The 13,399-nt window shown below is 39.0% G+C and overlaps 1 protein-coding gene across 1 annotated transcript in view; it reads left to right on the top strand.

Moving 5' to 3' along the window:
• The first annotated feature begins 3,697 nt into the window (after window positions 1-3,697).
• The window catches only part of F9 (coagulation factor IX), a 28,810-nt gene continuing 19,108 nt past the window's right edge, over window positions 3,698-13,399 (top strand). The window contains exons 1-3 of the mRNA XM_027433356.2: window positions 3,698-3,776; window positions 8,379-8,542; window positions 8,967-8,991. Of these exons, the coding sequence (XP_027289157.1) occupies window positions 3,710-3,776; window positions 8,379-8,542; window positions 8,967-8,991 (256 nt within the window). The 5' untranslated portion in view covers window positions 3,698-3,709. The remainder of the gene's footprint in view (window positions 3,777-8,378; window positions 8,543-8,966; window positions 8,992-13,399) is intronic.

Genomic DNA, 13,399 nt, shown 5'->3' with positions numbered 1-13,399 from the left:
TTGCTGGCTGTTTACATACAGCAAAAGTAGAGATGATACAATTTAAGATTTCTAAGATATGTAGAAGTAAAATATATCAAAACAATGCCACATGAGATTAGAGTGAGGGCTCTGCAGTTAAGAGCAATTGTTCCCACAGAGAACTCCGGTTCAATTCCCAGCACCCAGATAACAGCTTCCAACAGTCTGTAACTCTAGTTCTAAGGGGACTCTGATAACCTCTTCTGTGAGCACACACGGAGCACAGACATACATGCAAGCAAATATACATACCCATAAAATAAAAATAAGTCTTTAAAAATACGACAAAGAAATACATGAAAAGTGAAGTATAGTCATCTAAGATTTTTATTTATCAGAAATAAAAAGCTATCCCCTCTGGCTCTTACACTCTTTCTGCCTGCTATTATACAGTGTCCCCTGAGCTATTAGGGGAGGGATTTTTGGGGGGGCTTTTCGAGACAGCGTTTCTCTGTATTGCTTTGGAGGCTGTCCTGGAAATCACTCTGTAGACCAGGCTGTCCTCGAACTCACAGAGATCTGCCTGCCTCTGCCTCCCGAGTGCTGGGATTAAAGGCATGCACCACCAAAGGTAATGTCTGCATGTGGGTCTCTGTATTTGTTACCGTCTGCGACTGGAGGAAGCTTCTCTGATGATAGCAGAGTGCCATTCGTTGATACATTCTTTTAGTCAAACAGTAATGTTTGGTTTCATCCTGGATCCCTAGAGTATCTAGTCTCAGGTTCTTAGTCCCACAAGCAGTGTCAGGTATGGGTTCCATATTGTGGAGTGGGCCTTAAGTCAAGTCAGGTATTTGTTCGTTAAACCACAAACTTTGTGCCACCATTGCACTATCGTATCTAGCAGGCATGACACCATTGTAGAGCAAATCGTTTGTGACTGGGTTAATGTTTATATTTCTCCTTTGGTAGGGTGCAGAGTACCACAGACACTAGCAAATAAGAGTGAAGGCTGTAGTTAGACACCAGCTCAACTTCTCTATGTTCAAGAATTATGTAAGGGTTATCTTTAGCAATTTAGCCATGCTATCAGTTTGTGGAAAGCAACCTATAGTCTTGGCAACAGCCTGTGTTGTTCAGAGATTCCCAAGCCACCCCTTTGACCAGCAATTCAATTAGATTCAATTCACTCCTAGTACTTGAAGCTTCTGCTGTGACAAGAGTTGTCCAGTTGAGGGTCTGACTGTTCCATTATTTGGATATTTCCTTTACATTGCCTTCATATAAATATGTATTTTAGGAAGCTTCTACTGTATTGGGTTTCCATACCACTCTTCAAATGGCCCTTAATTTTAACTGTCTCTCCCCATATTCCCCCCCTTCATCCCATGCCCACCCTACTTGAGCCTCCTGTTCAGCCACCCCCTCAATACAGCCATAACTATCTATCCTATTTTCCTTTCCTAAGGAGAAATATCTGTCTCCCCTAGTCCCTTACTGTATACCTAACCTGTGTGGTTCTATGGATGGAGCTTAGTTATCAGTGACTTAACAGATAATATCCACGTGTGAGTGAATACATACCATATTTGTCTTTCTGTGTCTGGGATACCTCACTCAGGGTGATTTCTTTCTAGTTCCATCCATTTACATGCAAAATTGATGATTTCATTTTTAATGGTTGAGTAATATTCCATTGTGTAGATGAACCACATTTTCTTTATGCATTCTTCTTCTTTTGTTGTTGTTGTTGTTTTGGTTTTGTTTTATGTTTTTGTTTTGTTTTTGTTTTTGTTTTGAGACAGGGATTCTCTGTGTAGCTTTGTAGACCAGGCTGGCCATGAATTCACAGAGTTCTACCTGACTCTGCCTCTTGAGGGCTGGGATTGAAGGTGTGTGCTACCACCACCAGGCATCTTCATCCATTCTGCTGAGGGTCATCTGGGTTGTTTCCAATTTCTGGATTTTGTGAAATAGAGCAGCTATGAATATTGTTGAGCAAGTGTCTCTGTGGTAAAATGAAGCATCATTTGGGTATACAGCTTCATCTTGAAGTAGATTGATTCCCATATCCCTGAGGAACTGCCACACTGGTTTCCATGGTGAATGTACAAGTTTGCACTACCATCAGCAAAGCATGAGTGTTCCTCTTACTCTACACCATTGCCAACATGAGCTGTCATTTGTTTCATTGATCTTAACCATTCTCACCAGTGTAAGTTGAAATCTCAAAGTACTGTTGATTTGCATTTCCTTGATGACTAAGAACATTGAACATTTCCTTAAGTGTTTCTTGGCCATTTGAATTTCCTATTTTTCAGAATTCTCTGTTTATATCTGTATCCCATTTTTAATTGAGTTATTTATTTTCTTGATATCTAGTTTTTAGAGTTCTGCATATATTTTGGATATTAGTCCTCTATTGGATGTAGAGTTGGTTAAAAAAAAATCTTTTCCCATTCTGTAATCTGCCATAGTTCCATTTTCAGTGTCCTTTGCCTTACAGAAGCACTTGAGTTGCTTGAGGACCCATTTATTAACTGTTGATCTGAGTTCCTGCATTAATGATGTCCTGTTCAGGAAGTCATCCCCTATGCCAATGCATTCAAGGGTATTCCCCACTCACTTTTCTAGCAACTTCTATGTATCTGATCTTTGATCCATATGAAGTTGAGTACTGTGTAGGGTGGTAAGTATGGATCTATTTGGATTCCTCTACGTGTAGCCATCCAGCTTAACTAGCACGTTTTTGAAGCGGCTGTCTTTTTTCTAGTGTGTATTTTTGTCTTCTTTATCAAAAACAAGGCATTCATAGGTGTATGGATTTATGTCTGGGTCTTTGATTTCGTTGGTTGATATATCTGTTTTTATACCAATACCACACTGTTTTTATTACTACAGCTCTTTAGTGCAATTTGAGGTCAGATATGGTGGTACCTTAAGCAGCTCTTTTATTATTCAGGATTGCACTGTTTTAGCTAACCTGAGTTGTTTGTATGTGTATACGTGTGTGTGTGTGTGTGTGTGTGTGTGTGTGTGTGTGTGTGTGTGTGTGTGTGTGTTTCCATATGAAGCTGAAAATTGTCCTATCAAAATGTGTGAAGAATTGTGTTGGAATTTTGATGGGGATTGTTTTTTTGCTGTTGTATAGATATACATGTATATTTCTATATATCTATGTGTATAGTTGCATACACATGTACATATACACATGTTCAGAGACAGTGTCTATATGTGCCACTATATTGGCACATGGCACAAGAAAGATTTACATTCCGGATTACAATGGAGTACATAACAGATATTTTAGATTTATAATTTCAGTTTATAAACATCTTTTAAGATATTTTAAAATAAAGGATCAAATAATGGGATTGCCTTTTATCTTTAAACTCTATAGTATTGCTCTTTGACAAAGATAAAATGAGCTCCAACTGATAAACTTTGCTGCCAGCACAACTGTAGCCCTGCCCCAGTGACAGAAGCCCATGAAACCCAAGGTGCAATGTAGTGATGAGCCCTGCTCATTCCTTCACTTGACCTAAGAAACCCCTAGAAATAGCCCAAAGGCCCACTGCGGAATAGAGACAGGAATTTCCCAGAAGTAAATAGCCCAAAGGCCCACTGAGGGATAGAGACAGGAATTTCCCAGAAGTAAATCCAATTCAGCTTGTACTTTGGAATGATTGCTCAGCCCTGACACTTGCACAATCTACTAACAAAGGTCAGGCAGCACCTGAGCACCATCATGGCAGAATCATCGGGCCTCATCACTGTCTTCCTTTTGGGATATCTACTCAATGCTCAATGTGCAGGTTTGTTTCCTTTTCAATGCTACATTGAATGTGCTTCTCTTTTAGATACAGAAATATTTACAGCCGTCATTTTCAACTAAAGCAAGATTCCATGATTTGATGTTCTAGTTTAGATTCTAGCAGGCGGCATGTCAGATGGCAAACACTGGCTCCCTGGTAACTTCACCTTCTTCCTTTTCAAAAGAACCAGATTTACAGTGCTCAGGATGCATTTTGATTTAATAGTTATTCTTATGATTTGGCAATATGATTCCTCTTAAAATTTCTGTGTCCTTGGTTTAAAAAAATTGAAAGTGAGAAAATGTCTTAACAAAGAAATTAAAGAATAAGCAGGAAAATGTGTTATTTTGGGATTTAAGATTCACCACCTTGAAATCAAAAGGGGAAACATCAAAACCGCAATGGTCTTATTTACATAAAAAGTATCTCTTCAATCTATGTGTGTTTTAACCTTTTAGAACTAGATGGTGAGCCATATGTATAACTTATAAAGTATATATGTACAATTTAATTTCTCAGTTAAATTGGAAGATTATCCTTTATTAAGTTATCTGTCAGGAAAGCTTTTACATGGATGAGAATAAATCAGCTCATTTGTGAGTCTACACCTCTCAGAGCTGCTGTTTTGAGAACCCTAGTACTCAAAGAATTGCCTAGGGGACAACTGCAAGTATACAAATGGCTAGAAAAAGCAGGAACTTAGTTCATGCAAAGTACAACAAACACATTGGGGTTTTGTTTGGTTTCCCTTTTGCAGCAGCAGTGACTCTACTCCCCAGGGAAAGGCACACAGGGACAAACTTACTCCATTTAGACAAACAGCATGCTCACTCAGGACGCATTTATCACACTTACTTGTCAGCCCACTAAAATCAACTCTAGCAGCTGACAGTGTCAGGATCAAGGGTGCTAACCCTGAACATCCCCAGAAAACAGGCTGCTCTCCTGGTTCCCACTCCAGACATGATGTCAACTGTGGAATCAGACTGAAAGGCTGAAGTGATGACATGAAAATGCAAAGGTTAAACTGCTCTAGCAAAGTGGGGAGACTAAGAAAAGAAAATACATGTTGGAAAACTCATTATGTGGATCATAGAGTCACGTCATTCACCATACTGCACCAGATTGACCTGTGTGAGGACAAAAGATCCAAACACTTTCTCATCAATTAGTGGTAAGGAGATGTCAGGTGTCAAAGGACTGCTGCCCCTACAAGACCTTGGATGATGGTAAAATAGAAGAATCAAGATTTCAGAGCTGGGGCAATAATGACAAGAGATAATCCTAAAGAGATGTTAGATATATGATCCTAAGATGATACTGAGGAGAAAAGCAACAGGATTTTAGAGTCGTGGTCAGAGAACCAGGGAAATATCCCTGAGGTTGACAGTATTCATGTAGTGCTGTCTTCTGTTTAACTGTCACGGGCTTTGAAAAGGAAAGGCTGTATGTTCATGAATAGTGCTTTAGTGTGCCAATTAGAACTGGAAATCAGAATTAGTCTGAGAAACAAATTTGGCTTTACAAAGTATACGGATTGAAACTGTCTTTTATGCAGTCAGATTTTACAACATTACTGTTGTAGTGCCTGGGACTGTGACTATCTTGCTCCTCAAGGTGTGCTCAGCCTACTTTCTTACACAACCCAGTACTTCCCGCACAGGGGAAGCACAGCCCACAGTGAGCCTGGTTCTCCTGCATCAATCACCAACCAAGAAAATGCATCACAGGCTTGCTCGCAGGCCAATTTGATAGGGATATATTTACAAAAGAGGTTCCCTCTTCCAAAAGACCCTCGTTTGTGTCAAGTTGATATAAAAACTAGCCAGAACACATACATCACCCATCTACACACACACCATACTTGTGCGCATATAATATCATATATAATATACATATATAATCAAATATACAGAGCAATAAAAACAATCACTAACGTGAGTATTTTATGTAGATAGTAGCCCTCACACAGAAAGAGCCACATCCACAATAAGCTAAGTATTCCAGATGCTCTGTCTGGTTTGAATATTGACTGCTAGAAGTGAGACTAAAAAAATGAGGTAGGTCAGATCATCTAATAAATTGTAAAAGGGCCCCAAGCTAAGGAGATTGAACAGTAGAGAACAATGTGGAGGTGTAACAAGTGTTAAGTGTAAGAAGCACACCCCTCACTCTGTTATAACGTATAATGCTCAGTCTGGTGAGGCTGCACCAGATGACGCTCCAGGCTAGCAAGTCCAATCTTAAATCTTTAGCAATCAACCAAAGGAAAAAAAAGACGATCAGAACCTGGACAGTAGCCATAAAGAGAAGATGGACAATTGAAGTGATAATAATGAAATCAAGCTGAAATGATTCAATAGCCACATCCATATGAAAGGCTTAGGAAACATATATAGAGTGTTTGAAGGGTTGAGTACAGAGTGATGATACCAACACAGCACAGGGTCCACAGTCTGAGTTCTGCCTTTAAATCTAGGCTGATCCTCTATTGTGTGACAAGGAGCAATCCTGAAATACTCGAAGTCAAAAGGATTCTTTACAAGACTACTACCAATAACAACAATGGTAATTTCCCTCCATGGAAGGAAGGAAGGAAGTAAAGGTACTACAAAATGCATAGAAGAGCTAGAGAAGGAAGAAAACTAAGAGAAAAAAGGGGATAAGCATGTGAAACTTGGGGGAGGGGGTTAGTAACCAGGGATACACTGGCTTATAACTTATCTCAGAGATCCTGTCAACATGATGATGAGGTACACATCCTTACACTGCTGTTACACCCACTTTATTTACATTTGGGAAAGTTAAGGTCCAGGTATTATATGGCTTGCCCATGTTCACACAGCCAATAAGAGTCAAATTCATGATTCAAACCCCGTCCAATCTGATTACAAACCTTGTTTGTTTCATTCCTCCATGCCACAAATCTGTACCATCATAGATATTCTATAGGAGTGACTTGAACCAAGCAGATGGATTGCTATGGTAACTGAGATATAAATACACAAAGGTACCCATAGGCAACTCGGTGGTATACACACCTGCTTCATTGAGACTGCCTAGCAAGCAAAGCACTAACAAAAGATTAAATGAATTGGGGAAGTTGGCAAGGGAAGAATGATAGGAAGATACTTAAAGTAAATTTAGGGATTGGGAAAGTGTTCCCCAAAAGGGGTTCAGAGGACAAGGATGTCAGTGGACTAGAATGTTCCATAAAGAAAAGAGCTATCACAAAAATAATTTAATAAAACTAAGTTCCATTACTTCCTCTCTTTTGAGTTAATGAGAAAGTAGTACCAAATGTCCTAGAGAGTTCAGTTAGAAATATTATCACTACATTGATGCTCTCTCTGTCATCTATTTATTATTTGTATTTGAGTGCATGCATATGAGATTGAGTTTTTGGGCACCACATGCGTGCAGGTGCCTCTCTGTGGAGGCCAGAGGACATTGGCTCCCCTGGTCCTGGAGTTACATGCGGAAGTGAGCCACCTGATGTTGAGTACTGGGAATTAAACCCAGATCCTCTGTGAGACCACCACTGAGCAATCTCTCCAGCCCCAATATTGCTGGTCTGTTTAGAAAAGGAACAACTCCAAGCAGCTTTTTGGGTTTCTGCTATTGATAATATACATTATATACATACATAAACATATGTGAACATACACACATACATATGCATACACATGTATATACGCAGAGGGAGGGAGACAAAGGCAAAAATAGATACAAAGAAGAGAAGGCAAGGAGAAGGAAAGGGAAAAAAGGAAGAAAATTCAAAGCCTTCAATCCTCAAAAACGCAGAGTGTCCTACAAAGTAGGCAGTCATACCTAAAAGAAACCACATCATGAATTTCAGGGAAATGCTTAAAATCACTGGAATTTATATACCAACTAAAGGCATCCTGGGCCTGAAGATAAAAGCAATTATGGCATGATTGGTTCTCGCTATCCCATGATAGGCACTGGGTTCACATTTGCAGCTGGCCTACAGTTGGGATTTTGTTGTTGTTGTTCTTGTTGTTGTTGTTGTTTAATATGTTTTCATATAAAATATTTTGATCATATTCTTTCTCCTCCTAGATCCTCTATATCTGTCTACCCAGTCAAATTATAGCTTGATGTCTATCTATCTATCTATCTATCTATCTATCTATCTATCTATCTATCCCTCAAAACAAAACAAATAAAAACAGGGCTTCTGTTCTTCATGGGATATTTGTTGCAAAGTCACTGGGAGACTATGTCCTGGAAATAGCTCAGCCAGGGTGATGATGGATCACCTTGCAAGGATCCTGAACTGAGCTATTTTCAAGTAATGACAAAGTGTGAACTGTTTATTTAAGAACTTTCTTTTTCTTCCAAAGTTAAATACAACTACGGCTAAAAATGTGACCTTTCATTATTGGAGCTCTACTGACTAAAATAAAATTAAATTTTATTTTCAAAATCTCAATGTATATACAGTACAGTAAGAACATCAAAGAGAAAATAGCTATAGAATTACAAAGATTGAAACAAACCTTTTCTTAAAAGAAATGCTTCATTTTCAGAGTGTTTTCTTTTTTTCTAAAACTAAAGAAAGGTTCTTTTCAATTTCAGTTTTCCTTGATCGTGAAAATGCTACCAAAATTCTTATCCGTCCAAAAAGATATAATTCAGGGAAGCTGGAAGAGTTTGTTCAAGGAAATCTTGAGAGAGAGTGCATAGAAGAAAGGTGTAGTTTTGAAGAAGCACGAGAAGCTTTTGAAAACACTGAAAAAACTGTGAGTGTACCCACATCATAACAGAGCCATATGTCCCTAAGCAAAATATGGAAACCTTCATTTTTTTAAAAAAGGACTGGGGGAATAGAAAGATCGCTCAGTGTCCTATTCCAAAGGACACAGGTTGGATTCCAAGCATCCACATGGAGGCTCACAAACATCTCTAACTCCAATTCTAGGAGATCCAGCACCCTCTTCTGGCCTCTGTGAATACTGCATGCACATGGTACATGTATGCATGCAGGCAGAATACCCATACACATAAAGCAAAATGCAAACTATTCTTAAACCAATTTTTAAAGAGACTTGTGTTTGAAATCTTAAAATATCAGTGAATATTATATCACACATGTTATAAAAGAAAATGAATACACATCAAAATACTTTAAACACTATCATTAAGTTGTCTTCTTTTTTCTTACAGACTGAATTTTGGAAGCAGTATGTTGGTAAGCAACTCATTTTATTTCCTAGCTACTATATGAAACATTTAAGAATTGTGCCTTTTTTCTCTATAGAGTAGAGGTTTTAAAGGCTCAGAAAAAACTCCAAATGCAGGAAGAAAGAAAAACAATTGTATCTCAGAGCTGAATGGAAGTTGCCTGTCATGGGTGGAGTTAAAGATGCTGACTGGCAATGTTTACTATGTTAAATCCTCATCATTAGAATGGTCTCCAATACCCTCCATGTCTTGGCTTGCCACCCTTTCCTGTTGCCCTTCTGACCATCTCTACTACGACTCTCCTCATTCCACAAAGGGGTTCCCTGCACATGCCAGCAGTGTTCCCATGTTTGAGGAGTTATCTGGTTATCCCTGTTCACTGACTTCCCAGCTTCTCCTAGGCTCACTTCCTTACCCTGCCCAAGGCCTTTGCCCAAATTCTGCTAACTCAGTGAGTCCTCCCTTTATCAGGTATTGATACTTCAACCTGCTCCCTGGTAGCTCTGCCATTTTAGACACTGTGTCCTGATATATTTTTTAACTATAGATTGGGTAACCCTTGTCTACCTGTCTATTTTTGTGCCAATACCAAGTTGTTTTCAGGACTATAGCTCTATAGTAGAGCTTCAAGTCAGGGATGATGATGCCTCCAGAAGTTCCTTTATTGTACAGGGTTGTTTTGGCTATCCTGTGTTTTTTTGTTTTTCCATATATAGTAGAATATTATTCTTCCAAGGTCTGTGAAGAACTGTGCTGGGATTTTGATGGGGATTGCATTGAATCTGTAGATTGCTTTTGGCAAGATTGCCAGTTTTACTATGTTGATCCTACCTATCCAAGAGCATGGGAGATCTTTCCATTTTCTGGTATCTTCTTTAATTTCTTTCTTTAAAGACTTAAAGTTCCTGTCATACAGGTCTTTCGCTTGTTTGGTTAGAGCTACCCTAAGATATTTTATGTTATTTGTGGCTACTGTGAAGATCGCCCACCATTTTTGTTGTTTGTGTGTATTTGGTATATGGTTTCAGGACTGACCACTATGTTTTCAACAACCAATATAGAAGGATGATCCTTGGAGATGTAATTCTCTCTCTCTCTCAGAAGTTGCCTGTAAGTCCTTGCCTAGGGAGTGAGACTTTTCCCCTTTTATATTAACATGTCCATTGATTTTGCCATTGTTCAGCCCTTGTTTATGCAGCCATTTCTAGGAAAGACTATTCCACAATATACTTTCTGGTATTCTGGTCCTTACAATCATTCTATCCCCTATTCTGTGATGCTCACTGGGCCAAAAATGCAAGAACTGTGATGCAAATGAATTTACTGGGGCTGGGTTCCCCGTGATCTTTTGATTCTATACTGTATCCAGTGGTGTTTTCTAGGATGGTTCCCATTTGCTGTATAGAGAGGCTTCTTTCATGAGGGGTGGTAGCTATGCTTACAGGATAGGATTTAGAGTGCAGTTAGAAGTTATTCTGGTCTAGCAAAGTGGCAGTAGTCGATTCTCTTCTAAGATCCATGACTTCAATAACCCTGAAATCATATACACACAAAGAACAAAAAAGGACCTAGTAGGTTATAGTTAAATATTTTTCATGAATATGTATGTGTGTATGTATGTATGTATGTATGTATGTATGTATGTATATTTAACAATAATACTCAAAGAAAAAAGATTATCAATTTGAGAGTGGGGAGCATGGAAGAAGATGGAGGGAGGGGTTTGGGAAGGGGTAGAGGATAGAAAGGAAATGGAAAATGTTGGAATTATATTTTAATTAAAATGTAGTAAAAATGGTAAAAAAAGAAAATAATAAAATAAAATAAATTCTGATAAATGAAAGTGAGGTGTGAGTGGTGCTTGCCTATAATCCCTGCACTGAGGGGTCAGAGACAAAGATCTCTGGGGCTTTCTGGCTAGCCAGCTTAGCCTAATGTTCTCCAAGTTCAGTGAGAGACTGTCTCAGAAACAATGTCATAAGTGAGTGAAGAAATACACATAGAATTGACTTCTATGTACATACATACATACATACATACACACACACACACACACACACACACACACACACACACACACACACACACACACACACACCAAAGAAACAAAACACATATCAGCATTTACTCTAGCCGCAGTTAAATTCTCATGATCCCTACATACTGCCCACACAACATACACACAAGCCCCAGCCCCTGCCCCTGCCCAGCCCCTGCCCCATGCCCAGCCCCTGCCCCAGCCCCTGCCCCAGCCAAGTAGCACACTTTGAAGTTGGGCAATGGCTTTTTAGGTGAGCTAAATGCAATGTTTGCTATACCTTAATTACAAATTCCATGAAACCTCAAGGGCATACTCTGTCACTACTATTTTCACTATCAAAATCTAAACAACACAAACAAGAACAGAAAAAGAATAAAGCCCATGTCTGTTTTCACGTGTAGTTAAGATTCCTACCCTCCATAAAAGTTACCTTGTACTACTCAGAAATAGCCTGGGACCAGGGTCCTTACTGCTGTGTCATTCTGTACCATGACCTCATCTGCAAGCAGCCTGACTAAACTATCATCTGTCAGGTACCCTGTAGAGTACAGTTCACAGAAACAGTCTCTACAATAGCCACCACATTTAACCCTCGCATGTTCCCATGTGAGAAGCATAATGAATTCTGCTTCACAGAGAAGGAAACAGGCATAGACAGGGTAAGGGATTTGCATTGGATCACCCAGCTGGGGAGTCACAAGACCTGGAAAAGAATCCAAGTTCTCTTACCAACCCCTTTCTTTCACTGTAATACCTCATGACCTTGAAATCTGAATGTTGCTATTCATTAAATAGGAACCTGTAGTCTGCTGGTGTTGCTGGTGCTACTGCTATTGTTGTTAAGGATTTATTTCTTTTCATTTTATGTGTATTAAATATTTTGTTTGTGTGGGTGTCTGCGTACCACATGTGTACCTGGTATCATGGAGGCAAGAAAGGGGGCATCAGATCCCCTGGTACTGGAGTTATGAACTACAATAAACAACCATGTGTGTGGTGGGAACTGAACCCAGGTCCTCTACAGGAACAGCAAGTGCTCTTAAGCATTGAGCCACCTCTCCAGCACCAGAACTCAGCAGTATTAAAGGAGAATCCCACTTGTCTGGTCTTGTTTCCTGCTGACTTTGACCACTACTAACTATGGCTTTCTCCTGGCCTATAGTACACAGAGCTAGGAACCCAAAGGAGGACTAAATGCAAAATAAAATGACACTCATTTTGAAGATATGTCTCAGCAAATGAGTTTCCTGTGTGGCTGGCTGCAAGCCCAGACCCTTTCACTGAAACACCCTAAATAATTCAGATTCATTGGTCTATAATGTAAAGTGCAAATGTAGCTCATTTTTAGACCAGTTCTGAACATCAATAATAATAAACCAGAGATAATGTATTTTGTTTTCATAGAACTGGAACAAATTGCAGTATCTGTGCAAAAGCACATTGGATCAAGGGGCAGAGAGGGCAAGGTCTAATTTTTACAGCAATCCAATTTTCCAGAGAGTTTATTTCTGAAAAAGAATTCTAGTCCCTTAGACTACAGAACCTAGATGCATGCTTCTATCAGATAGTAGGAAAAGTATATGGGAATCTACACAATATATGTCAATGAGTTTGGCTATATATAAAGTATAGCTAATAACTAAAAATTTCTCTTTGATTCCTCCTGTTTTTCTCTCTTTGATCTTCAATAACATTTTATCTTATGGTTTCTTTCTCATATGTGGAATCCTGCAGACCTAGTTAGTAATTTTTCTATGGCTCAAAATACACAGCTCTCTCCTACTTGGAGTCACCTTATTCCCCCTGAAGCTTTTTTACTAGTATAAATGAAAGCCAAACACTAAGAAAGCAAACCTAAAGGTTCCCATCTGTTCCTGACCCTTCCCCTCTTGCCTATTCCTTCTTCCTGTTTTTTTTATTTTTGTTTTTTTGTTTTACTATTGGTGTCTTCAAATACTGTAAATGTAGGAACTTCACAACATGTAATGGAAACAACGAATCTATCCATAAAGCACATCCAATAGTACTTTTAAGTTTCTGTTGATGCACTGAATATTGTTGCCCACTTGGATCCTAACTGGTAGGCAGAAAACTATCTTTAAGCTTCTGGCACCTTCCCTGTTGTCACAGATCCCTTGCTTCATATGATACGTAAATGGATGCATTTGCCCTGTGCCTGATCTGCCAGTTCCTTGAGTGGAAATGCCTTTATTGTCTAAAACAGCTTGCTCTATAATACCTGCAATAAAATATGCTCTTATGAAATATAAATAGTATTTGTTAAAGTGGTTTAATTTGATTTGATTTATGGTTAACCTGTTCCCATTCCATGAAGAAACATGAACAATCTCTCTCGTTGTCTGCAGATACACTC

This window comes from Cricetulus griseus, chromosome X (genome assembly GCF_003668045.3).
Source record: "Cricetulus griseus strain 17A/GY chromosome X, alternate assembly CriGri-PICRH-1.0, whole genome shotgun sequence".
In the NCBI taxonomy this organism is placed as follows: domain Eukaryota; kingdom Metazoa; phylum Chordata; class Mammalia; order Rodentia; family Cricetidae; genus Cricetulus; species Cricetulus griseus.
This window is presented reverse-complemented; position numbering and strand designations above follow the sequence as displayed.